General features: G+C 35.2%; 1 protein-coding gene across 7 annotated transcripts; it reads left to right on the forward strand.

Annotated features, from left to right (window-relative positions):
* The first annotated feature begins 17,494 nt into the window (after positions 1-17,494).
* Positions 17,495-25,520, forward strand: LOC117907647 (uncharacterized WD repeat-containing protein C2A9.03). 7 transcript variants are annotated; one of them, XM_034821262.1, is made up of 10 exons: positions 17,495-17,742; positions 18,278-18,434; positions 18,521-18,688; positions 19,446-19,532; positions 23,804-23,938; positions 24,036-24,146; positions 24,247-24,338; positions 24,413-24,518; positions 24,601-24,687; positions 24,782-25,520. In XM_034821262.1, the coding sequence occupies exons 2-10, from the start codon at positions 18,282-18,284 to the stop codon at positions 25,193-25,195; spliced, it is 1,353 nt and encodes a 450-aa protein (XP_034677153.1). In that variant the 5' UTR covers positions 17,495-17,742; positions 18,278-18,281; the 3' UTR covers positions 25,196-25,520. The 7 variants fall into 7 exon arrangements, with proteins under 7 accessions (XP_034677153.1, XP_034677154.1, XP_034677158.1 ...); XM_034821263.1 differs by lacking the exons at positions 17,495-17,742; positions 18,278-18,434; positions 18,521-18,688 and adding an exon at positions 20,053-21,322 and having other exon boundaries at positions 19,444-19,532; XM_034821267.1 differs by lacking the exons at positions 17,495-17,742; positions 18,278-18,434; positions 18,521-18,688 and adding an exon at positions 21,259-21,322 and having other exon boundaries at positions 19,444-19,532.
* Positions 25,521-26,982: the final 1,462 nt, after the last annotated feature.

Here is a 26,982-nt window from a genome sequence, read left to right on the forward strand (position 1 = left end):
GGAATGCCTTCCATTGTCCTGAAAAGGGAGCTAAATCCCTCACTGCATATTTTATGGACTTCAAGAAGGTATATGAGGAAATGAATGCACTTATGCCTTTCAGTCCGGATGTTAGAGTACAACAGGCTCAATGGGAACAGATGGCTGTTATGAGCTTCTTATCCGGTCTCCCATCTGAGTTTGAGACTGCAAAATCTCAGGTTCTTTCTGGTTCTGACATTGGTTCCCTTCAGGAAGTTTTTAGTAGAGTTCTACGAACTGAGAATGTATCATCTTCTCAGCACACCAATGTTCTTGTTGCAAAAGGAGGAAATGCAGAAAATACAAGAAGGGTGAATAATAGGGGCGGAAACAGGGCATTCGAAAATCGTGGCAATGATTCAAGTACTATTGTGTGTTTTTACTGCCATGAGGCTGGCCATACCAAGAGAAACTGCAGGAAATTGCAAAATCGAAATCGGAGAATTCAAACTGCCAATGTTGCTACATCTGATACTGCTACATTTTCAGACTCCTCAGACAAGATCGTCACTATGACAGCAGAAGAGTTTGCCAAATATTCACAGTATCAAGACACACTGAAAGCATTTACTCCTGTTAGTGCTTTGGTAGAGTCAGGTAAAACATGTCTTGTCTCCTCCTCAAACAAATGGATAATTGATTCAGGTGCCACAGATCATATGACAGGTAATCATAAAACTTTCTCTACCTTCAGAACACATTCTGCTCCTCCTGTTACTGTTGCTGATGGTTCTACCTATGAGATTAAAGGGTCTGGGACTGTGAAACCAACATCTTCTATTACGTTATCGTCTGTGTTAAACTTACCAAATTTGGCCTTTAACCTAATCTCTGTCAGTAAACTTACCAAAAATCTGAATTGTAGTGTCTCATTTTTCCCTGATCATTGTGTGTTTCAGGATCTTATGACGAAACAGACATTTGGTAAAGGACATGTATCTGATGGGCTCTATATTCTTGACGAGTGGGTACCTCGACCAGTTGCGTGTGTCAGTACTGCCTCTCCTGTTGAAGCTCATTGTCGGTTAGGACATCCTTCTCTATCGGTGTTGAAGAAATTATGTCCTCAGTTTAATACTTTACCTTCATTAGATTGTGAGTCGTGTCATTTTGCGAAGCATCATCGTAGTTCTTTAGGCCCAAGGATTAATAAACGGGCTGAGTCTTTGTTTGAGTTAGTACATTCTGATGTTTGGGGTCCGTGCCTTGTTACTTCTCAAACTGGGTTTCGATATTTTGTTACCTTTGTGGATGATTTTTCTCGAATGACTTGGATTTATTTTATGAAGAATCGTTCAGAAGTGTTTTCCCATTTTTGTGCTTTCTCTGCTGAGATTAAAACCCAATATAATGTGTCTGTGAAAATATTAAGAAGCGATAATGGAAAAGAATATGTGTCTAACTCATTTCAGAATTACATGAGTCACCATGGGATTCTTCATCAAACATCTTGTGTTGATACTCCTTCTTAAAATGGGGTTGCTGAAAGAAAAAACAGGCATTTACTTGAGACAGCTCGTGCACTCATGTTCCAGATGAAGGTTCCGAAACAGTTTTGGGCTGATGCCGTTTCCATAGCTTGCTTTCTGATCAACCGTATGCCCACTGTAGTGCTTAAAGGTGGTATTCCGTACAAGGTAATACATCCACAGAAATCACCTTTTCCCTTTGAACCAAGAATTTTTTTATGTACATGCTATGTTAGAGATACAAGGCCTTTTGTTACTAAACTTGATCCTAAGGCGTTACGGTGTGTTTTCTTGGGGTACTCAAGACTGCAAAAGGGCTATAGATGTTTCTCGCCTGATCTCAATAAGTATCTAATATCAACGGATGTTGTGTTTTCCGAAGACACATCCTTCTTCTCTTCACCCACAAGTTCTGCAAGTGAGGAGGATGAAGAATGGCTCGTGTATCAAGTGGTTCATTCAAGACCAATTGTTGGACAATCAAGTGTGGTTGATTCTGATGCGTCTCTTGCTCATTTGGGTCATGTTGTTAATATTCCTCCTGCTCCAGACAAACCACCCATTGTCCAGGTGTACTCTCGGCGCCCAGTGACAACAGATACATGTCCTGCACCAGCTCCTTCGTCATCTGATCCTTCCAGTGATCTCGACCTTCCTATTAGCCTTCGCAAAGGTAAACGACACTGCAAATCTATCTATTCCATTGCTAACTTTGTGTCTTATGATCACCTGTCATCTTTCTCAAGTGTCCTTGTAGCCTCTATAGATTCTATTTCAGTACCTAAAACTGTTACAGAGGCCCTGAATCATCCTGGGTGGAAGAATGCAATGCTTGAAGAAATCTGTGCATTGGAGGATAATCATACATGGAAACTTGTTGATTTGCCTCAAGGAAAGAAAGTTGTTGGCTGCAAGTGGGTCTTTGCGGTAAAAGTTAATCCTGATGGCTCTGTGGCACGACTGAAAGCCAGACTTGTAGCTAGAGGATATGCTCAGACATATGGAGTAGACTATTCTGATACTTTCTCTCCAGTTGCCAAACTCAATTCAGTTCGACTATTTATTTCTATTGTTGCTTCCCAACAGTGGATGATACATCAGTTAGACATAAAAAATGCTTTTCTCCATGGTGATCTAGAGGAAGAGGTCTATCTGGAGCAACCTCCTGGGTTTGTTGCTCAGGGGGAGTATGGGAAGGTTTGTTGTCTAAAAAAAGCTCTCTATGGATTAAAGCAGAGTCCCCGTGCTTGGTTTGGAAAATTCAGTAAGGAAATTCAAGCATTTGGCATGAACAAGAGCAAGAAAGATCACTCCGTTTTCTACAAGAAAACAGCTGCTGGTATCATACTTCTTGTGGTCTATGTCGATGATATAGTTATTACAGGAAATGATCATGCAGGAATCTCTGATCTTAAGACATTCATGCATTCCAAGTTTCATACAAAGGACTTGGGTGAACTGAAGTATTTTCTGGGAATAGAAGTATCAAGGAGCAAGAAAGGGATGTTCTTATCACAGAGGAAGTATGTGCTTGATCTGCTTAAAGAGATCGTTAAGATAGAAGCAAAGTCATGTACTACCCCGATGGTGCCTAATGTACAACTTATGCCAGATGATGGAGATCCCTTCTACAACCCTGAAAGGTATTGGAGAGTGGTTGGGAAGCTAAATTATCTCATCGTGACGTGACCAGATATTGCATATGCAGTAAGTGTTGTTAGTCAGTTCACATCTGCGCCTACAATAAAGTATTGGGCGGCTTTAGAGCAGATTTTGTGCTATCTAAAGAAGGCTCCTGGTCTAGGCATACTATATAGTAGTCAGGGACACACTCGCATTGAGTGTTTTTCTGATGCGAATTGGGCAGGTTCTAAGTTTGATAGAAGATCCACTATAGGTTATTGTGTGTTCTTCGGCGGGAATCTAGTGGCTTGGAAAAGTAAGAAGCAGAGTGTTGTATCTCGTTCGAGTGTAAAATCTAAGTATAGGGCCATGGCACAGGCTACTTGTGAAATCATATGGATACATCAACTCTTATGTGAAGTGGGAATGAAGTGCACAATGCCAGCAAAGCTTTGGTGTGACAATCAAGCCGCTCTTCATATTGCTGCGAACCCAGTCTATCATGAAAGAACTAAACACATTGAAGTCGATTGTCACTTCATTTGTGAAAAGATTGAGGAAAATCTAATCTCTACTGGCTATGTGAAGACTGGAGAGCAACTTGGGGATATTTTTACAAAAGCTCTAAATGGAACTCGAGTTGAGTACTTTTGTAACAAGCTGGGCATGATCAATATCTATGCTCCAGCTTGAGGGGGAGTGTTAGCTGTATATATCTGTACATACCATAATGTGGTTGTTTCCTTAGGGATAATACCTTCCTAATCAGGTCTCTCAATTGTATATATATATATATATGTATTATTCCTCTGATAAATAATAAGGAATTTAGAAGTACCTTGATTCGGTTACATATTATAATTAAACTTATACAAATCTCATTTGGTTTTCAAAAACACAAGCAATCCATTGTACGAAATACTATTACGAGGCATGGGACGTAACACCCAAAATTTACTCTAGGGGTAAAATAGTAATTTACAAAGTAATTAATTAATTAAATTTATTAAGAGTGAAAGAGTCATTTTACAATTACTAATCCTATGTATAAATTAGTTCTTTCTTTTGCCTTCATTATTCATAAAATCCAATCAACCAAAATTGGATAATTGGAGATCTTAGGGTTCAAAGGTTAGAGGTTCAGAGTTGAAGTTCAGGTTTTTTTTTTAGGTAAAATTTTTACCCTAAATTAATGTATTGTATTCGTTAGTTAATTTTAAACACATTAGATATTCTTTGAAAATTTTCAAATTTAGATTAGGGTTAGTTTACTTTTTTTTTTTTTTTTAATTCATTTTAATATTAAAATTTTAAAATTTTAATATTTTGATTTATTGTTGGAAATTGAAAAATCTTAGTTTTTAAATGAAAAAAAAAGTATTATTTGAAAGATTTCAATTTAGGTTATAGTTAATCTATTTAAAACTTTTTAAGTCAAAATATTAAAATTATGAATATAGGTTATCCATGGATGTAAATAGGAAAATTCAAAAATTTCTTAAATAAATAGATCTAAGCATTGAAATTTAAAAAATAAATAAATAAATAAAAATAATATATGAGTAAATGATTATATTTTTATATGTGGCTTAAGGATTGAAAAATATTTAAAAAAATAAAAAAGTGTGATCTCTATGTGTGCACAATTCCTATAGATTAGAAAAAAAAATAAAAATAGAGAAGGATGCATGTGTATAAGAGGTAGACTTTTACATATGCATATATATATATAATTTGGAGGCTTTGGTGTTGAGCCGGTGAGAAAGAACCGAGTACGATGTGAAAAAATAATATTAATAATAAGGGAGATATGTACGGGTAGTGTGTTTGGTGGTTAACATATATATATTATTATTATTATATTAGGAATAACGGTGAGTTGTTGGGATACAGATTATGTTTGGTGAAAAAAAAAAATATATATATATATAATGAAAGTGAGATAATATGATTTATAAATAAAATGAAGTAAAGTTTATAGTTATACTAATGACAATGACGGGTGTAAGTTAATAAATAATATAAAATTTAATTAGTGAAATAAATTGTAGTTAATTAAATTATGTTGTATCCCAATAAATAAATTGAAAATAAAATTTAAGTTTTATATGAATTATAAATTTATTAATTTTTCTAAAATAGGAATTGATTAAATTATCTTTTATAATTAAAAACATTAATTTGAATACATATTTTAAATAAATAATAATGGTTATTTCTCTTATACTTTGTTAGGTGAAAAATAGATTTTTCAGGATTATTTTTCTTAAAAGTTTTTTAGGACTTGTTTTGAGGTAAGGGAAATTAATACAGATTTTGTAAAAGAAAGTAATATATAAATTAAATACGGGAGATTTTCCAACTTTTATAAGTTGGAATAAATAAAATAAAGAATTTGATTCCGATTTTTTTAGCCCTTATCAAAGGGATATAATAGTCGACCTTTACATTTTCATGGTAGGAAATGTAATTGATTTGAACCCTAACCTCTAAGGTTTGGTTGGAGATTACTTAATATTAGTAGTGTTTGGTTCTGTTCACTTTCTAACCACCTATTTGTAAAGTCCAACTTAAATGGACACTATTTGTTATTTGATAGACATAATAAAAATAATTGAAATGTATTTGTTTTGAAAGGGATGTGAAATGATTTTGATATATATATATATATATGCAAATGTTTGGTTAAACACTTTAAAATGTATTATCATATTTGTACTCAAACGTTTTTATGAAAATGATTTTATACTAAATCTCCTATTTGTAAGTATGATTGAAACTATTTGATCCATAAAATTATATTAATATTCCTTATTGACCTTTAAACTCATTATCTTTTGTTGATAATTTTTCCAGGTACCCTCAATTCGGGGGATGAGTGAAGGTTAGAAGGGGAATTGGCTTGTTAGGACATGTGTCAAAACTTTCTTTATTTTTTTTTAGCATTATTTAGATGTTAAAATTTGTTTTTCATTAGTATTATTTGAGTTTAGAGTTATTTGGACAATAACACTTGGTTTAATTTGTTAGTTTCAGAAATTATTATTTAGAGATTTTATTTTATTTTATTTTATTTTGTTCTACTAATCTGAATAGAAATTTGTAATTGGTAAATTTTCGATTACAATATAAATGTTTGAATTGTTTTGGATTTGAAGTGTGAAATAACCGGCATATCCTTTGAGTGGGTTTTGGGGCGTGACATGGGATGTGTGTGTTTTCCTTCGAGTTAATTCTTTTGGATGCCTAAATGAAATCCCCTTTGGATATATATATTTTGTTTCTAAAATGTAAACTTTTATGCATTATTTACTTAAAACTTCTTCCCTACGAAATCGATTTGCATTATTGTCAATCCCATGTTTATTATTATTGAGGACAAGTCTCATTATTCATAATGTTGGATCCTTATAAGAAAAATTTAAACAAAAAAATATGTATCTTCGAAATGATTTTGGCTTGTCGTAATCCATTGGAAATTCTTGAAATTTTCAAAAATCAAGAAAAGAAAGGGAAAAGATAGCGATTTTAATAAAGTTTGTCATCTATTAGTGGATAAGTTATGGTGATTGAGAAAATTCCAGATCAAGAAAGAGATGGAGCCCAACTCAACTATAGTACCATTAAAAAAGAAATTTTAAGCATTGTTTTATGCATTTCAAAATTTCAAGATGATCTTTTAAATCAAGAATTTTTATTAAGAGTTGATTGTTTATCGGAAAAATCAGTCTTGCAAAAAGATGTTAAAAATATAGCTTCTAAGCATATTTTTGCTAGATGGCAAGCCATTTTAAACAATTTTGATTTTCAAATTGAATATATTAAAGGAGAAAATAACTCAATCCCTGATTTCTTAACTTGTGATTTTTTACAGGATTCACAAGATCATGGTTCCCAAAAAGCAATCCTTTAAGAAGTCATCATCTTACATGAAACCTCATTCAGTCTTATCAGAAAAATTCAAACCTTTGTATTATGATTTTACTTCGGGATCTCAGAGATCTACTTCTAATCCTATTCCTCTAGTTCTTAAGCATCCTTCCTCCCCTGTTGTGGAAGAAGGAAATATTTATGGTTCTCTACCTTTGGTGGAAGAACCCATCCCCTTAGAATTCTCTACTTTTGATACTAACCCCTTATATGTTCATAAGAGTATTTGTGATTTGCAGGCTAGGTGCAGGACCCTTGAAAAAAGGCTAGAAATAGCTAATTTTCCTAAATAAGATATAAGCCAAGCCCCTTTTTCCCCAGTGGAAATTGGTGAGAAAAAACCATTCACCCCACTGGTGAATGAGAAATTAAGTAAGGAAGAGCAGGAGTGCATTATCTTTAGAATGTTTCACCGTAGGAATGAAATCCTATCCACTCTTAAGCCAGATGATATTTATCAGCTAATTTGTGAAAAAGCCAAGACCAGTGCAAAAGAAAAGCAAGTTTTTATTTCGGCTTATCTTCAGGATCTGCACATTTATCTCTCAGCCATTCCTGGTCTCAGTGTTCCAGGATTAAATTTAACTAAGGAAATGGAATTTGATGGCTCAAAACTTTGCAGAAATTGTACTGAACCGCTTCTTCATCAACATGACAACAAGCAAATTTGCAACTGCAATAGAAATTTCACTATCAGTAGAGCTTGCATTGATCTGCAGTATTACCAGCCAATTAACCTTGCTTTTAAAGGAGAAGTTTTAATCTTAACTCCTGAATTGCTTCTTGATTATGGATTAGTTTACCAACTTATCTGTTATGATCCAAGTCAAGCTAGCAATTTTGGCAAAAAGGTTAACCTAAGCTTAACCCAAGGTTTTAAGCTAAACAAGAAGTTTGCTGACGCCATTTTTATTAGCAAAGCTCCTGAATGGATTTCTACAGGCAACATTCTTCCAGCCCAACACTATGTTAATCTTCATTACCAGAATAGAAGACCTACTCTTCTGTCCAGTCCCTTAGTTCAAACCGATATTTGCGCAGAGCCAATCATTAAGCAAATCAAGCATTGGAGAGCCAGAGTCATCAGCAGAGACTTTGAAGCCTACCCAAAAAACATGGGGCATCTCATTGCTGCTGATTCCCTATATCAGATATTTTGCAGTAAAAAGATTGATCATTTACCGTTCAAATCCACTATTCAAGATACTCAGCTCCTAATGGATCATCGCTCAGAATATATTCCTCCCTGATTAATTGATCAGTCTTATATCTTCCATCAAGAATATTTCAAGCTTTGCAGTTTCTGCACCAAAAACAGCAAGCATGTATCCACACAGTTTAAAGAAGCCTGTCAGAAGTCATTTCAGCCGAAAGCAAGATTTCAGGTCAAAAGTCAAAAGTGCTACAGTTCCATATTAATGTTCACTTTTACTATTCAAGCACTATTCAATCACGGGTCTACTGTTCATGATTACTATTCAAGATTCCTTTTTGTCTATTTAAGGAGGCTTGGTCCTCATTTGTAGAAACGCCTAATTTTCTCTCCCAAGCTTATGCTCTCTCTTATTTCTCTCTCATCATGTAAGCCCTTCAAGTTTTCAAGCTTTCTCCAAGCTTTTCTACCCTTGTCCATTGTAAGATATTTCTCCTTATGTAGAATATAAATATGTTTTGATTACCTCCTATATGGATGGTTTTTAATTAAGTTTTGTTATATATATATATATATATATATAATATGAAGGCTTTGGTGTTGAGCTGAGAAAGAATGACTACGATGGGAAAAAATAATATTAATAATAAGGGAGATATGTACGGGTAGTGTGTGTTTGGTGGTTAACATATATATATATATATATATATATATATATATATATATATATTTATATTATTATATATTATTATATTAGGAATAATGGTGAGTTGTTGGGATACAGATTATTATGTTTGGCGAAATATATATATATATATATAATGAAAGTGAGATAATATAATTTATAAATAAAATGAAGTAAAGTTTATAGTTATACTAATGATAATGATGGGTGTAAGTTAATAAATAATATAAAATTTAATTAGTGAAATAAATTGTAGTTAATTAAATTATGTTGTGTCCCAATAAATGAATTGAAAATAAAATTTAAGTTTTATATGAATTAAAAATTTATTAATTTTTCTAAAATAAGAATAGATTAAATTATCTTTCATAATTAAAAAAATATTAATTTGAATACATATTTTAGATAAATAATAATGATTATTTCTTTTATACTTTGTTAGGTGAAAAGTAGATTTTTCAGGATTATTTTTCTCAAAAGTTTTTTAAGACTTCTTTTGAGGTAAGAGAAATAAATACAAATTTTGCAAAAGAAAATAATATATATATATTAAATATGAGAGATTTTCTAACTTTTATAAGTTGAAATAAATAAAATAAAAAATTTGACTCTGATTTGTTTGATCCTTATCAAATGGATATAATAGTTGACATTTACATTTTCAAGGTGAGAAATGTAATTGATTTGAACCATAACCTCTAAGGTTTGGTTAGAAATTACTTAGTATTAGTAGTGTTTGATTCCGTTCACCTTAAAAGGAACATTTGAGGCTAACCACTTATTTGTAAAGTCTAATTTAAATGGACATTATTTGTTATTTGATAAACATAATGAAAATAATTGAAATGTATTTGTTTTGAAAGGGATGTGAAATGATTTTATGCAAATGTTTGGTTAAACACTTTAAAATGTATTAGCATATTTGTTAGGACATGTGTCAAAACTCTATTTATTTTTTTTTAGCATTGTTTAGATGTTAATATTTGTTTTTCATTAGTATTATTTGAGTTTAGAGATATTTGGACAATAACACTTGGTTTAATTTGTTAGTTTCAAAAATTATTATTTAGAGATTTTAGAATTTTTTTTTTGTTCTACTAATCTAAATAGAAATTTGGTAATTGGTAAATTTCTAGTTATAATATAAATGTTTATATTGTTTTGGGTTTGAAGTGTGAAATAACCGTCATATCCTTTGAGCGGGTTTTGGGGCGTGACATGGGATGTGTGTGTTTTCCTTCGAGTTAATTCTTTTGGATGTCTAATGAAATCCCCTTTGGATATATATATATTTTGTTTCTAAAATGTAAACTTTTATGCATTATTTACTTAAAACTTCTTCCCTAAGAAATCGATTTGCATTATTGTCAATCCCATGTTCATTATTATTGAGGGCAAGTCTCATTATTCACAATGTTGGATCCTCATAAGAAAAATCTAAACAAAAAAATATGTATCTTCGAAATGATTTTGGCTTGTCGTAATCCACTGGAAATTCTTGAAATTTTCAAAAATAAAGAAAAGAAAGGGAAAAGATAGCGATTTTAATAAAGTTTGTCATCTATTAGTGGATAAGTTATGGTGATTGAGAAAATTCCAGAGCAAGAAAGAGATGGAGCCCTTGGCTTCACTTTGTGTCCTTTCCTGGGTTTCTTCGCAGATTTTCAGAAATTTCACATTGCAATCAAAATTAAAATATCACAGTCGTTCTCATACATGACCCATCATGAGAAAAAGTTCAGTTTGTACCGATTATTGCGACTTTGGAACAGTGCATTAAATTACTTCTATTGTAACTTGTAGGATATATTTTTTTTTTCCTCCATCTTCATGTCCATAAGGTAGTCAATAATATTTGAATCCATAGTGCTTCTAACCATGATTATTTTAATTCATCATCGAGAAGCGAATGGCGTATTCACATTATTGTATTACTTGCCTCCGCCAGCCCTGGCTTTCTCATAAACGAATCCTCCGTAAAAAAATATGCTGTTGAGAATAAAGAGACAAAGATGCCACTGTTCTTGCTAAGTGGGGATGATAAAAAGAATCATATCCATTCATAAGAAACGGAACAGCAGAATAAACAAATGCAGAGAAATAAAAAAAAGGGAAAGATAAAAAATGGTAATAAAATAAGAATAGAAAGATTGCAATGTCAAAAGAGACACGATCCTCTATAAGAGAGGAAAGAGGGCATGTAGAGGTAGGTAACTTGCAAATCAAGTTCACTTTATTCCATGGATTGTGGCCCCATGGCCCATGGCCCATGGCCCCGTGGCCCCATCCTCTTTGTTGGATAGCTTGAAATCTGGACATTTCTTTCACTTCCAATTTGTCAACATATTCGGTGGCACTGATTTTACGAAAAGCGTCTCATCTCTAACCATCTTTTCTTCATCTCTGGCGGAGTTTGTATTCATCCTTTGTTTCGACCGTCACTTTCGAACCCATTAGGTTCCGTGAGTCAATTTAGGTATAATCTCACCGAGGAATCACTTGTCTTTAGTTTTTTTGTTTTCTTTTTAATCCCCCTTTTGTTTTCTGCTTAGACTACTCATGGAGTGCCCTGTCTATCGAAGCGAAAGAGTACATTCGACTTTAAATAAAGCATATATATTCTTACGTGGGTTGGATACCGGAATCAATGTAATGTAACGCAATTAATTGCAAAATATTCCGAGGGGTGGTTCTACTTCTATTCTCGGTGTAGGTAACCACTAGGCACTAACCAATGGGATGCCCTGGGCAGATACTATTTCCCAGGGTGAGCGTGGGCCCTACGCATTTAGCCAGGGACACATCATGGGGACGGCCCATGCTTCTCTTTTCTTTCCTGTTTTTACTTTTGTTTAATAATAAACTTCAGCCTGTCTTGTGATTTCATTTGAGCTTTACAACTGGCACATATTTTGTCACGCTCTTGATTTCAGCGGATTGGCCATTTTTGGGCGGGTGTTGATTACTCCCAAGTCCCACCACTAGCGAAGGAAATTATCGCACCCTCCGTCCATCCCTCGCAATCCATGCTTTGAGCCCATCCTTGGATTAAAGGTCTACTCAATTCCTCCCTATTTGGAAAGTACTTGAAAGCAATTAGACGGGCATCTTCTTTTTCTCGGTTGCTGTTGATTAAATCAAGCTTTGCAACTGAAGATAATTGTCGATGATGGATCCCTACCGGTTTGGGCGGATCTGGATTTAGGTCGGGTAAAAGAGGACGAACTTGAAAGATTTTATTTAGGAAGGGAAGAGTTCAATCGAAGTGATCATCTCTACACAGAGAGCCATCCAAACATCCGCACTTTGTTACAATATGTCAATAACACATTGAACTTGGAATCTTTGGTGGGAAATGTTTTAAATAAATGCACACCAAAGAAACCGCCAAAACTACTTTTTCATTGGAAAAGGCCATTACCGCATCAACCAAAAAAGGTAAATTTGCTAACACTATAAAGCAACAAATAGGGGGTGTCACATTCTCATTTAACTGAAACAATGCCGCCACTTTTTATTTTATAAAAAGAAAGTGTGGCACATTATTAAGTTTATGAATATTTACTACTGATCAAAACATTAAGAAAATAGGATCTTCTGAATACAATATATGGTAGTGCGATCACTGCTGAATCCATTGTGCCTCTTCGAATCTCGAAGCAATCAAGGACATGATAATCAGCCATTCCATATTGTTTAAAAATCCTTTTCAAACCGTACAGAATGTATTAAACAAACACCTATTTAAAATTAAAAGATTGCGTTTGATCTCCCTCTCGCACCACGTTTTCCTTTATACAATTTGGGACTATATATATGCATATGGACCAATAGGGATGATAACGGGGCATGTTTGGGACAAGTCGCTCCCATCCCAATCCCGTCCAGTTTATTTAAAATAATTCTCATCCTCGTCCCATTTAAAAAATTAAACGAGGCAGGATGGGGTGAGTATGATAAATTTCCATACTCACCCCTCCTAACCCCGTACAGTTTATTTAAAATAATTCTCATCCTCGTCTCATTTAAAAAATGAAACGAGACAGGATGAGGTGAGTATGATAAATTTCCATACCCGTCCTGTTTAATTTTTTTAAATCGTCGTCATCACTAAAATTGAGGTAGTCGAGGACCGATCTCAAGGATGCTTATGTGATGTAATTGGGGGATGAAGATGATATAAATGGGTGTTGTAGCAGCTAATCGCAACTCCAATTTTTAGTGGGCTCTCTCCTCAAGCATTTCTCGAGAAAATCCGGCCCAAGTCTAATAACTGAGTTGGGAACTTTGGCAGCTCATTAGTGAACCCAATTCAAAAGAGAGTATCAACGCCGCAATCTTCCCAAGCTAGTTTTTCGAAGACCATCTCGATAACTATGCATCCCAAAGACCAGATCAACCATCTCCATGATTATCCTTATGAGCATATGAATGGATATGGGAGATGGGGAATGTGTCACTGGGAATATATATTATATGTTGTATATTCATATATTTATAAACGGGGTGGGACAAGATATTACCTGAACCCACCCCAAGTTTAAAAAAAAAAAAAATTAAATTCATTTATTAAAATTAAACCCCGTCATATGAGGAACATGTATTTAAAAAAACTTGTCCTATTGTGATCTCAATGAACCAAAAACCAAATACCGCGTGCGCGTGGAACACGAGTCTGAGGTAGTGTTTTCAGGCAAGGTGGGCCACTAGCACATGGTAGGCCACGCCTGCATCGCCTCGGTACCAGTCATCACAGCTGTTAGGTTGGGTGTAGCTTCTAAATGCATGAATACAAAGAACTTTCCAGACCTCTGAGAAATGACTGATTTAGGAGTAGTTTGGCCGTGGGCATGGAAGGATATAAGACACCGATGTGAGTTATGAAAAAGTCGCTGGTCCCTTGCTCAGAGTAATGTCACCATTTTAAAACTAAAACAAATCCTTAACAAAATCTAGCGAGGCACCCATGAAAACTCGAAGATGCCATTACACGACGAAGTAGCCCTCCCAGGGGTATCACCTCTTTAAAATTTACCAAGTTCTTGACCAAAAACTGAAAAAAGTGACCATGTTTCCTCTAAATCACAAGGCAGCAATTTTTTTCGATGTCTATGCATGCATGTAACTTATAATATACGGTGCATTGAATACTCATCAACTTATAATAAGGAGTAGTTAGTTTGGAACAATTTATGGCATTAAATCCTTTAAAATTAGGTGTGGCCTTTACAAATATTTACGCCCCAATGCATTGAATACCCATCAACTAAACATTCTTTGTATGCTCAAGAAAAATTAAGGAAAAATATAAAGAAAGAAAAAAAAAATATAAGAAAAAAAGTTAATAAATTATTTTTATATGTTATTTGATATTTATTTTAAATTTTTTTTATAAACATTTAATAATTTAAAACATGTAATGTTTTAATTAATTTTAGTTATATTTGTATTGAATTTATATTTTTAGAATTAAATTAAATATAAAAAATATTATTGTTATTGTTAAAAAAATTAGGTTAATTCAACCTATGGTAATCATCCTAGAGGGGGGTGAATAGGGTGATGGTCTTTTTTTGAAAAATTAAACTATGTGAATATAAGAGACAATTATATGCAAGTATATAGTAAGTAATATAAAGACAATTGCATATAAATTAAAAGAGTAGATAAGAGATAATGCAAATACAAGCGTTTATAGTGGTTCGGCGTAACTTGGCTTACATCCACTCTCCTCTAGCTTCAACCCCAAGCTTGAGGTTTCACTAATTCAAGGCTTCCAAACCAAACCTTCAAACAATATAATTGGATTATGGTTCCAATTCACCCTCTTGGACTTTTGACTCCAAACACTTTTTACACTTCTCAAAAGATATCTCACTCTTGAAAAACTTCATCTCAAAGATTTACAAATAAATGATCTCACAAAAATCCTAGTACAAGAACTTTAAGCTCAAATGATACAGGAAAACTATGATTGAAAAGTGCACTAAGGATATGCAAGTTTTAGAATAATGGTGCATTCAAAAACACTATTCCAAGGTTCAAATATATTCAAGAAAGGTTTGGGAAGGTTAAGTTTTTTAAACAATGAAGATTAGAACATTTTTTATAGAAAAGAAAAGCCAAACTAGCCGTTTGGGGGTTCGACCGGTCGAGTTAGGGGTCAACCGACTGACTAGCCATTAACATTAAATGCTTGATAGGTGACCATTGGGCCTCAACCAGTCCTCGACCGGACCTCGATCGGACCTCGACCGGTCTTCTACCGAACCTCGATCGGATCTCGACCAGGAAGAGAATCACCTCGATCGGGAAGAGAAGACCATTGGGAGAGAGATAAACTTTTTGGCCTCCCTCGACCGGTACTCAACCGGACGAGCACAATCGGTCGACCGGTTCCTTACCAGGAAGATAATCACCTCGACCGGGAAGAGAAGGCCATTGGGAGAGAGAGAAACTTTTTGGCCTCCCTTGACCGGTACTTGACCGGACGAGCACAACTGGTTGAATCGATTGAGCCATTTTTTTGGCTCAACACCCAACATTTTCAACTTAAAACCTTTTAAAACAAGTTTGAAAAATATTTAACACAAATTTTAGTTGAAAACATGAAATCATCAAATTCTAAAGATATTTAAAACAAAATAACTCTTGGATGATTTTGGTGCATAAATAAAGAATGTAATGGATGAAAATCCTAGTGCACCAACAACCTTACAAAGAGATCTTATGAAACTTGGATCTTGAAAAAACATTTTTCTTTAAGGTGGTCTTCTTCTTCATGATTTTTCATTGGCTTGATTTATCATTGTAATTGTCACTTTGGAAATCATATTGCCTAATCACATTTGAAATATGATTATTAGTTCTAAACCTTATTTTGTTATTATCAAAATCAAAATTAATCAAATCTTGATTTCACAATTATTATTATAACTACCAGTTTTCACATTGCTTTTTAATATCATCTGTTTTTTTTCCCATTAAATAAAAAATTAAAGAAAAATACATAAATGGTAAACCAGAAAGCCTTCCAAACACGGCCATTGTGGAGTGTGCCAAGCCTTTGTCCCTTGCGAAGTAATAAATTAAAGGAAATAAAAAAGAAAAAGAAAGGTGTGATTGGAAGTTGGAACTTGGAAACTCGAGGCGGTAAGGGGCAAGGAAACAGGGCCTCTAGGTGGGACCCTGTTAACCGACCTTGAGGCTCAAGGGAGAAAGGTGGCGGACCAGGATATGACTCTACCAAATCCTCAACTAACCATAGTTAAACAAACTAGCTTCCATCCCTAACGCCGTCTATGTAAACGCTGCGTTTAAACCAAGCCATTTTAAAGGACAGTAAAATCACGGCAGGAGGTGTCACTCCGTGAGTTGGGTTCAGCCACGTGGTATCAGCAGGCCATGCCAAGCTTCCGGAACTGTCCCTGAGAGGCAACCACGTGTACTTTTCTTATTGGAGCTGGTGGACGGCCCTTCAATTTGGCTCCCTGCTTTGAATATTTTATAATATAATTTCACATTCAATACCAACAACCATTTCCTGACACCTGTCACGCCCACGGTCGTACACACATCCCTCTATTTACTATTTTTGATTTTTGTACACGTCTTTGCTAATATATATATATAAATACGAATTAAAGTATTAAACACACAATAAATGCATTAGTCTAAAAATTCATTGTCTACTATATCTCTTTCTTAAGAAGGAAATAATTAACTATTTTGGCACCTTAAAATTAGAATATTTTATTTTTTTTGAATGCAATTTTATTAGAGTCCGTTTATCAATGATTTTAAAAAATGTTTATAATATTTTTAATATTTAAAATTTTTATTTTTTAAAGTGTTAAAATAATTAAAAATATTTTTAAAAATTATTATAAAAAACACTTTTAATGAGAAGATTCCGTTATAATATCTTTTAGAGCAAGATATATTCCATACATCGAGTCAATCCAATCGAAAAAACACTTAAGTTTATGTTTTCAAAATTTTAAAAAGCTTTGGCTTTTGATGAGGTGGTTGTGAGCTTATAGATTAGTTTGAAAAGACGAAAATCAAGGAGACGAGTAAGACAAAGATCACATTAAAAAACAAATATTTATACTTTAGGGAAAAATTAACGGTGATGATAAAAAAAATTAAATTATAATACAATGAATTAACTTTAAAACCATCATACCCGTCAATCCGTTTGATTTCTGCAAAATGATAATTGGTGATGGTAAAATGCTGTAGTGTAATTTTGGATTTTACGTTTATATGAATTTTTATTGAAAGTGTATTGTTTTTATGTAGGAAATTTGGAATCCATTTATGTTAAATACCTAATCATAATTTTAGTTTTAAAGGTATAATTTAAAATATCTACAAAAATATTTTTTTCCATTTATATTAGTGGATGTCATGGCAACTCAACCCGGGGTCGAAAGTAACCATGTCCGTTATGTTCACATGACCCAAGGAAAACGGTCGCTAAACGTGTTACGCGGGGAAGGGCGGTGGTGGAGCCCAGAGCCGTGGCCCACGGATTCTCTCATGTGGGTCGACAAAGGGCCCCACCGCCTCCCTTCACTGCTATATGTAGACCGCAGCAGGTGCCTGAACCTGGCTGTTTTTGCGAAGTAGTTCTACACTCTTCTCTTCATTCTCTCCCTTCAGACCTTCCAAATCTGTCTTTAAGTTTACACATCTTCATTCCACGTTCTCAAGCCACCATTTTCTTTCATTCAGACTGAGAGAGAAACTCTTTACTCTGTTTCTTTCGTTTATCTGCTTCTTGATTCGGAGATCTTTGATTGTTTACGATCTGTTCTGCTTCAGGCTTGTAAACCTTTTCTTGCCAGCATTCGAAGGTAATATCCGTGGTTGATTCGTGATCTCCATCCTTTTTTTTTTTTTTTTTTTAAATTTATTTGAGTTGATTCATTGGGTGGATGGCGAAGAAGCAAGATTTTTTTCTCTTATTTATATGTTTTAACGACTAGCTGCATCTATCGTGCAGCTGTTCTCTTCTTCTATTTTCCATGTTTGTCATGTGATGTGTTGTTTTGTTTTGTTGTCAATTACTCTGCATCGTGATTCTGTTGTGATTTTCTTTGTTTCTATGTTGTTTTTCGAGCAATATTCTTCTTCGCTATTGAGAATAATTTTTCTTTATTGCTGAGTTTGAGAACTCTTTTTACTTGCTTTCCCGGTTAATTTCTCAACTGCGATTACATGATCGTTTCTTATTCATATTCAGTCTCGCTTTCTGGGTCGAAGTTCTGGGCTTTGCATCCAAGCCGGGGTTCGCCTTGCTTTGTCTTTGTTCTATTTGTATGCATCTTTTATTTGATCAATTTTCGAGAATTATCGACTAATATTGGTCGGTCAAATTGTGAATTGTAGGATAATGGCAGAGTTTCAGAACCCTGATTTGGAATACGTTGTTGATGACTACTACGACATGACCGATTTTGAAGAAGACTCTTTTTCTGAGACCGATCCACTGAGGAACAGTCCCGTTGAGGCTTTCGACTCGGACGTTGAAGACAACTTTGAAATGGTTGGTATCTCTTTTTTTTGGGAGGTTTTCCCCCTTATGGCACTTCTCTTCCCGTTTTATGAACAAAGTCTCTGATTCTCTCTCAGAACAAGCCAAAGACTGATACCTCTGCTCTGGAAGCTAGAAATGGGAAAGATATACAGGGAATTCCCTGGGAGAGGCTTAATTTTACTAGAGATAAGTATCGGGAGACAAGATTGGAACAGTACAAGAATTATGAGAACCTATCGCGCCCTCGGGAAGAGCTTGAAAAGGTTAGCTTGGATCTTCTCCAGTATAGTTTAGATATATTTTTTTCTTGTCGATTTTTTGAAGTGGGGTTCTCTGCCAAGGGACTGCAGTCTTCCTTGTTCTAGACCCCGATATGGGTGTTTGTTCTCTAGAATAAGAATATCATCATCAGTAATATTCTCTTTAGCATAACATTTGAAAAAGGGCCTTTGTTGCTGAATCTTTCTGAATTAATTTTTGTATGCTTTTTTCCCGTTTCCTTCCCTTTCTCTGGGTTAATAAATATATTTTGTTGTCGTGGTTTTTGATATTAGGTGCTTTATTGAATAAGCTTCAGTTCAATTTTCTGTGGCTAAATTATCTTTTAAAGCTCCTTCCAAAGGTGGTCTAAAAAATTCTAGATGAATTATGAAGGTTTAACTAGTGATTTTAATATTTCTCTTATCTTCTTTAAGTCCTAATTCATGAAATTCTAAAAAGCTTCTCGAACTTGAGAAGGTTGAATTACGATCCTATAATTGATCACTTTGGTAGTAGTGGACGTCTGCTATTTGAGACTGAATACTTTTATTATCACAATCACTGGAGACACCTATACCTTTCCGTGAGTTTTTTTATCTTTAGGTTTGCCATTCCATTTTTCATTGTTTGATCCTATAGTGTTTCAGTACAAGAAACATCCAAGTTTAAGGAATTACCATCTATTACTGGCATTACGATGTTTGGAAGATGGTATTAATTTTTCTCCTGTTTGGTGCTAATCATTTTTCTATCTGGCAGGAGTGCAAGAAAATAGAGAAGGGAAGCACCTTCTATGATTTTCAGTTCAACACGAGGCTTGTCAAGTCAACCATTGTGCATTTCCAGGTAGAGACATTACCCTTTGCTCTTCTAAATGTGCTACAATAACGTCTTGTTGTTAATTATCATCACCATCATCTTCTTCATTGTCATCATTTTTATTACCATTATTTTTCCTTTGAAGGCCTAGTATTTATATCATTAGTACTTTCTGTTGATTTTTTATTCTCCCCAAACCACCCCTCCCCCCTCTTTCAAGTTATGCTAGCCAATTCAATTGTTAAATTTTTAGATCATTTTTTTGACTTCATTCACATATATAATATTTTTTTCTAACATCATAGGAGTTTATTAGTCATGTAACTTTACCAGTAGTTGGTCTTATGTTTCGGTGTGTTATGATTAGGATTTTGAGTGGATGTATCTTGAAGTAACTCTCACTTTGTGATAACTCAAGAATAACAAATTCTATTTATTTACCATTTGAAAATTAATCTATTTGCAAGTTCAGGATCATGCATCTAGGTGTTTTTTCTAACAGTTGATTCGAAGGGATTGTCTTGTAGACATATCATTAGTCTTGTAGTTTTGCAGGTTTTGTAAATATGTTATTATCCTATCCTTTATGGACATCTTTATTAAGATAGTAGCTCTGTGCTTCAACCATTAATTGGAAGGTACGGAGTTCTGTATTCATGTTAGGCCTCCATAGATGAATGTATTTTTTTTCATTTATTATGCTGTAATTGGCCTCCTGAATTACTAACTTGAGTTTGAGAAGTGTTCCAGCTAAAAATCTGGTCCTTTGGGGCCACTGTAACGCTCCTTGTTGAGACCTACACATTGGTGATTATACATTTTCAATTTGATGTAATTTGAAGTTAGAACATAAAATCTTTGTTTATTATAATTAGAAGTTAGCACTGAGCTTGTTTTGCTTAAACTTCTATAATGCTTGTCTTCCCTTTGGACTTACTTTTTGTTGAATTTTTCATGTGCCTGACTTGATGGCATCAGGCATGTTCACTGGCGTTGTTAGCTGCAAAATGTTGCAATTGGTGGTAATATGAAATCCTTGGATTTGTGAACTGGTACATGTATTGATAATACCTACAAGAATTTCTATCAAGCTATTTTTTTTTTTTATTTTGTTAATGATTAATGGAAGTTTGTTAGACCTGTACACTGTGGAAACCCAACAGTGGATTAAATGATTATTTTAGACATGCCAATCTTTGTTAACTTGTGTGTGTGTTGCCTCAACATGTTAATGAGGCAAGTAAATAACTCTCTAGGAATGGTTCTGTAACAAAACAATGGCCTTCTAGTATGACTCCAATTTTTAGTCTAATTAACCAGAGATTAGAATCCCTAGATACTGCAGCCTCATGGTGTGAAATCCCCATCCAAGTACTTTGTTTTGCACCAATTTATGTGTTCCATTTTTCTATCTATATGCTGACTGCTCTCTCAGTGATTCGAATGCATGTGTGGGCTGTCTTCTACCATGCACTACCGAGTTTTGGCATTTCTCGTGGTTGTATTTTAATCATAAGCTTCATTTTACTTAATTATCCAATCAGCATTTTGCTAATTGTTGTTTAACAGCCTAGTTATTGATTTGTTTTGAAGGGTGTATCCATGTTGTTACAAACACTGGGTGATGCTGCAAAAATGAATAACATATCTCTGCATTGCCAGCTTTAGTTGTGATTATATTGTTTCTGTTGACTGTTTAAATATTTACTTTAACCCCTGTGGTGTTTAGGACTGCCATTTTTTTTTATTTCAGCCTTAAAAGCAGGATGGAAGTTATATCTGAGCAGCTGGCGCAATAAGGATACATTGTTCATATGGTATGATAGGAAAATATTTAAGCATTTAAGAGGCCTCTATGGAAATTTCTGTACTTAGTAGTATTGATGTGTCCTGGTCATGAGGGGCCCAATTATCTCTCTATCATTGCATTTTTGCTTCTTGGTGCTTTACTTTGATGCAATATTCAAAGGCTAAATTGCAATAACTTAAACGCCCTTTCCATATTTACCATGCATTATTGATTCTAGATTCCATTGCCGTGCCACTTTACAGTCTCTTATTCTTATTGATGATCTTTTCTCCTATTAGTAGCAGTGATGTGATTAGAAATGCCTTATGGTGTTAGTTTTGTTTACTTTTGTTAATGTGTGCAACTATTCATTTATTTTTGCATGTTGATTGAACTTTGGGATGCCAATTTGCAATTTAATTTGCTAACATGTGTAATAATTGTCGAGGCTTGTCCATGGTCTGTTGCTGTCCCTTTTTCCTCCCCCCTTCTGGTGGGGGATACCAAATATGTATCCGATGGATATCCTATGTCCACAACCTCATAATTTCCATTTTTGGATGCAATACCCTCATGGTTGTGCCTGAGAGAGTGGTTTTCTTCATGGTTTGCCCGGTTGTTGACTAATGCTTTCTTGCATTTTAGGCTTATTGAGTTGTTTCTCATGTTTAATGTCTCTATAATCCAAGTAAACATGATAGTCACGCTCAACTTAGAATGGATCAGAACTTGTAAACAATTCTGATCTTTTCTGTTTTATCGACCTCTATCAATAAGAACATTTCTTCTTCTTTTCCTTTTTTTTTCTTTTTGGTGAATATGGTCATTCTTTTGTGTTAGTGCTTTGAGCATCGAGCCTACTCCATTCTTTGTTACATAATTCTTGTGCTTAGTAAGGTGCTTAGGGATTTCTTAATTTGATCACATTTATAACTTAAATGCATGACTTAACCCGTGTCCAAAAGTTCTTTAATTTGTTAAGCTGGTCTGGAATGGAAAGCTTCTATTTGAGTGCATAATTTTTAGGTGTGTAAAATTTTCTGTTTCCATGGCACAAATGTGTGTACAAGTCAGCAAAATAAGCATATTATATAATCTATTGTGCACAACTGGGACCATAATTTGTACCAGTTCCATCTCGCATGTGCCATAACTGTCATTATGGCTTTAGGTTTTGTTTTTGATTTTATTTTTTCTGTTCTTGGCACTATAATCAATCATGCCCGTAGTTGAATAGTCACTCTTCCATTAACTCAGTCAGCCCTTAATACTAGAAATTGCTTTCCTTGGTTCCAGTCAGTGGCATGTTTTTATGCAAGGATTTTGATTTTTAGGGTTGAGTTGGCTTTTAGGTATCACTGCTGTGAATGGCCTTTCATTTACAATGGTATGGCAGGGATAATATTTTCACTTGACATTGTGTTACCGAGCTTAGGTAGTCTAAGGTCTTCCCATTGGGTCGGACCATGTATACCTTTTATTTTTAACCAGCTCTCCAATGTTACTCTGCACGATTGCACCTGATTATGTTCAATTCCCTGTGACTTGCATACCATTTTATTTTTATGTTTATCAGGGAGTGTAGGGTGATATGATGATGACCTTTAGGCAGAGTTATCAACTTCTGACAGAGTCTCTTATTGGCTTTTGGCTGATAGCAACTCTTTAATTTTTGACTCATGGGTATGTAACTAACTGACATGTTTGATCCCATCTTGGGTTCATAGCTTTTCTCTAAGGACCAACTCTTGGAGAAGCACAAAATTGTATGCGGCCTTATTACCCCAGAATTCTGTTCTTTCTTTTCCTTGTCTAACTTCATTGTCCAATGTGGCAGTTACTATACATTTCTCCCTGGATGGAACCAATGTTTCCTCACTGAGACTGCATTGAATTGCTACCTATTATCAAGAAATTCAATGATATAGCCAATACTGACATATATTCTCTTTTATGTTGTTTGACATGATCAGATGAATTTGGCAATCACATAAGTTGTTGGCTTATTTACTGCAGTTTCCCAGTCAGTTTAATCCAACGGGAGAACTTCTATTTATATTACTGTCTGGCAGAGTATTTTTGGAATAGGTGTCTCTGTGTGTTCAAAGTAAATGGCTATTGAGCATTTGTCACCTTGTTTCAAGAGAATTCTTCAATATAACTTTGTATTTGGAGGGGATTCTCCAATATAGTTTTTTACTTGGCCAAAGCTAAGATATCAAGAGTGTGCTGTGTCTGCTACCCAAACACAAAATTATATTGATTTTTGATAGGATAGGATATTTAACTAGCATGAACCCATAACATGGGTGAATAAGATGTTAATTATGTTATGCTAATTTTGTCATTGTTGCACACGTGAAACTTTGACATGTGTTATTATTTTAGATTTGATTTTGGTTCCTTGAGAGATATTTGACACATCATTAAATTGTGTTCTCACACTTACTAGATAGTTGAATGTTGTTATTAATGTGCGCATCTACTGGATTTGTTTGTCATTGTACAGCTGAGGAATTTGTTATGGGCAACATCGAAGCATGATGTATACCTTATGCAGAACTACTCAGTAATGCACTGGTCCTCATTGCTGAGGAGGGGTAAAGAAGTACTAAACGTGGCTAAACCAATTGTTTCCACACTGGTAAGGGGATTCACCAAACAATGGTCCGAGTGATTGCTTAATTTTGCTCTGAACTTTAGAAAATTGCAGACTGAATCTACTTTGGTTTCTCATGCAGAAGTGCCCAGGATCTTTGGGGCAGTCACTCTCAAGAGTGCAGATAAGCACTATGACCGTTAAAGAGAACTTAATGGTGGCAGGTGGTTTTCAGGGAGAGCTTATTTGCAAGGTACGGAAAGGGGGCATGAAACAAGAGTCTCCATTCATTAGATTTGCCCTGTTATAGCCTGTCATGCTTCATTTTCTGATGTTTATTTTTTTCTGGCCAGAATTTGAGTCAGCCTGGGGTTGCATTTTGTGCAAAATTAACCACAGATGATAATGCCATCACCAATGCGGTTGATGTATACCATAACCCCAAGTAAGAAACCTACTCATATACAAGTATTCCTTCTCAATTTCCAAAGCGGGGGTAACTGAACCATCTCTGTGCAGTGGCTCGCTGAGGGTCATGGCTGCAAACAACGACGCTGAAGTTAGGATCTTTGATGCTGAGAACTTCGCTTGCCTTAATCGGTTCACCTACCCTTGGTCTGTAAATGTGAGTATCCTGCTGCAAGATGATTTGATTGGGATGGCTTTGAACCCTGGAGCTGTACTTACTATTCTCTCATATCTTGCAGAACACCTCTGTTAGCCCAGATGGAAAGCTGCTAGCTGTCCTTGGTGATAGTGCAGAGTGCTTGCTAGCTGATGCTCAGACAGGGAAAGTAAGTTTATCTTTCTCCTGGCAAGCTCTTTTTGTACAACCATCATCTTGAACTATGCTAATAAAAGTGCTTTGATTTATGAACTCCCTCTCAGGTTGTTGCAACCCTTAAGGGGCACTTAGACTATTCATTTGCTTCAGCTTGGCACCCAGATGGACGAACATTGGCGACTGGAAACCAGGACACAACATGTAGACTCTGGGACATACGGAACCTTTCCGAGTCCCAGGCGGTACTTAAGGGAAGGATGGGAGCAATACGAGCTGTGAGGTTCTCTTCAGATGGTCGATTTATGGCTATGGCTGAGCCTGCAGACTTTGTCCATGTCTTTGACACGGAGTCAGGTTATGTGAAGGGGCAGGAGATTGATCTTTTTGGCGAGATTGCTGGAATATCCTTCAGTCCTGACACAGAAGCTCTTTTTGTTGGGATTGCGGATCGCACCTACGGTAGCTTATTAGAATTCAACAGGAGGAGGTGTAATCAGTATTTGGATTCCATTATATAGTGGAATGGAAATCTGAAGTTGGCGGCTAAAAATTGGGAATGAAGCATAATAATTTATTGGGTTGAGGTGGATGTGCATAGGTAGCATAGGTTGGAGGCTTAGATTTTTGGCCTGTCGGCTTAAAGGTTGTTGTTTTCTGGTTTTTTGGATAACCGATTACATTTTGGCTGCCCAAGTAGAGAAAGCTAGAGGCATTTGGGAACTCTTTTTCTTGTAAATGTGATTTCCTTTTCGAATCGGAAATGTGAGATAAATTTTTTCTGGTGTAAAGAATGTTGATGTGATTTTATTTTGTATGTGGAAAGTGGTCACTTGTTTAGATTTCCCTTGCTGCTACCCCTTCAAGGGCATGAAAAATATTTGGATTATTATTTTTTAAAATTTTTGTCTGATTATTTCTTGTATTTGTATAAAATCTAACCACTGTTATTTCGTGAATTTTCCAACCTAACAGGAATTAAAGGAAGGTGCATTGATGTGCAATGGGCCTCATCATTCCGTGAAAGATTAGGGCGTGAATCAAGGTTTCGTCCCTTCTCTTCCAGAGCCATCCCTCTCCCACCATTTTCATGTCGTCATGTCACTGCATGCTCTAACCTTAACCCACGTGTATTGCCACGCTTAGAACAACCAAAACATCCTATTATTCCACAACTAAAAACCTCGAGGCCTGGACCCGGACCCGCTAAATTATTGCTTGTTCACATAGTGAGGAAATTTTTTGTCTACGTCCCAGTCGCCCAAAGTCCAAAACCTTTACTTGTAGGTGGTGTCACCCACGCCACGACAATCCCGTCTGACCAGGAAACATACCTACATGCATCAGATTCATTTCACCCTAACAACGTCATTCCCGATCTCTTTTTTTGTATAGCCGTGTAATTTATAAATGCTCAACTTAAATTTTATCTTTGACCTGTTGGACTGTGTAATATCTCTGAGACTTGAGACTGCCACGAAAATGACCCACCATTAATGCTTTATCTGCAATGCCGTGCCCGTTACTCTACAAATAGTTTAAATGGCTTTCAAATTTTGCTTTGTATACCTCTAGATGCTAGGCCAAGAAGGAAGAGCATCACATCTGTGGCTGTCTCTCCAGTCTCTGCCCCACATGGTTTAATAATAATAATGTCCTTCAAATGTTTAACTTTGGGTTTGAAATTTGGCTTGGTCTCGAGACTCTCGTCGGTGCGGTTTTTATTTAGGTGAGGATTGGAAGATTAGGTGGAACAGTAGACATCTATTCTTACTGTATGGGGAAAAATGTATTTTCATAGCCTATCAAAAAATCATAAAATAGGAATCCGCTGTAAAAATTCAAATTTAATAAATTTATCTAAAAGTAATTAAGATTTTGTATATTTTTCTACTACCATACCATGGATCACATAAGTACTATCTTTTGTATACTTCCTTCCATCATATTAGGTACTACTTTTCTCTTCATTTGATGATTATTTTTTGATATGTGTATGAAAACAGGCTTTTCCTAAAGGTGATAAATCTGGGTCGTTGATTGAATAACGGAGGAATGGGAGTCCCATCCACATTTGTATGTTGACCGGTTGAATCTATGATGCTTTGAGCCACCTCTGTTAAGAAGCCGACCATCCAGTCTTACATGACATCTTACGTTCCATCCACAAGATACAGTCATGGATTTGGCATCTCCAAGGAGCAGCAACCATCTTACATGTTTAATGACTAGGGACCGTTTGATGTCCAGAGAGGATTTGATTATTTCCAATTAGTAACCTTACCAATTGACTCTGGGACCAGTTTCT

This window comes from Vitis riparia, chromosome 18 (assembly GCF_004353265.1).
Source record: "Vitis riparia cultivar Riparia Gloire de Montpellier isolate 1030 chromosome 18, EGFV_Vit.rip_1.0, whole genome shotgun sequence".
Lineage (NCBI taxonomy): Eukaryota > Viridiplantae > Streptophyta > Magnoliopsida > Vitales > Vitaceae > Vitis > Vitis riparia.

Excerpts from the sequence above, each read along its gene's own strand:
- LOC117907647 (XM_034821262.1), top strand. The coding sequence starts at position 18,282 with ATGGCAGAGTTTCAGAACCCTGATTTGGAATACGTTGTTGATGACTAC. Across the intron at positions 18,435-18,520 it reads TTGAAGACAACTTTGAAATG|AACAAGCCAAAGACTGATAC; the intron begins GTTGGTATCTCT and ends ATTCTCTCTCAG. Across the intron at positions 24,519-24,600 it reads CCTACCCTTGGTCTGTAAAT|AACACCTCTGTTAGCCCAGA; the intron begins GTGAGTATCCTG and ends CATATCTTGCAG.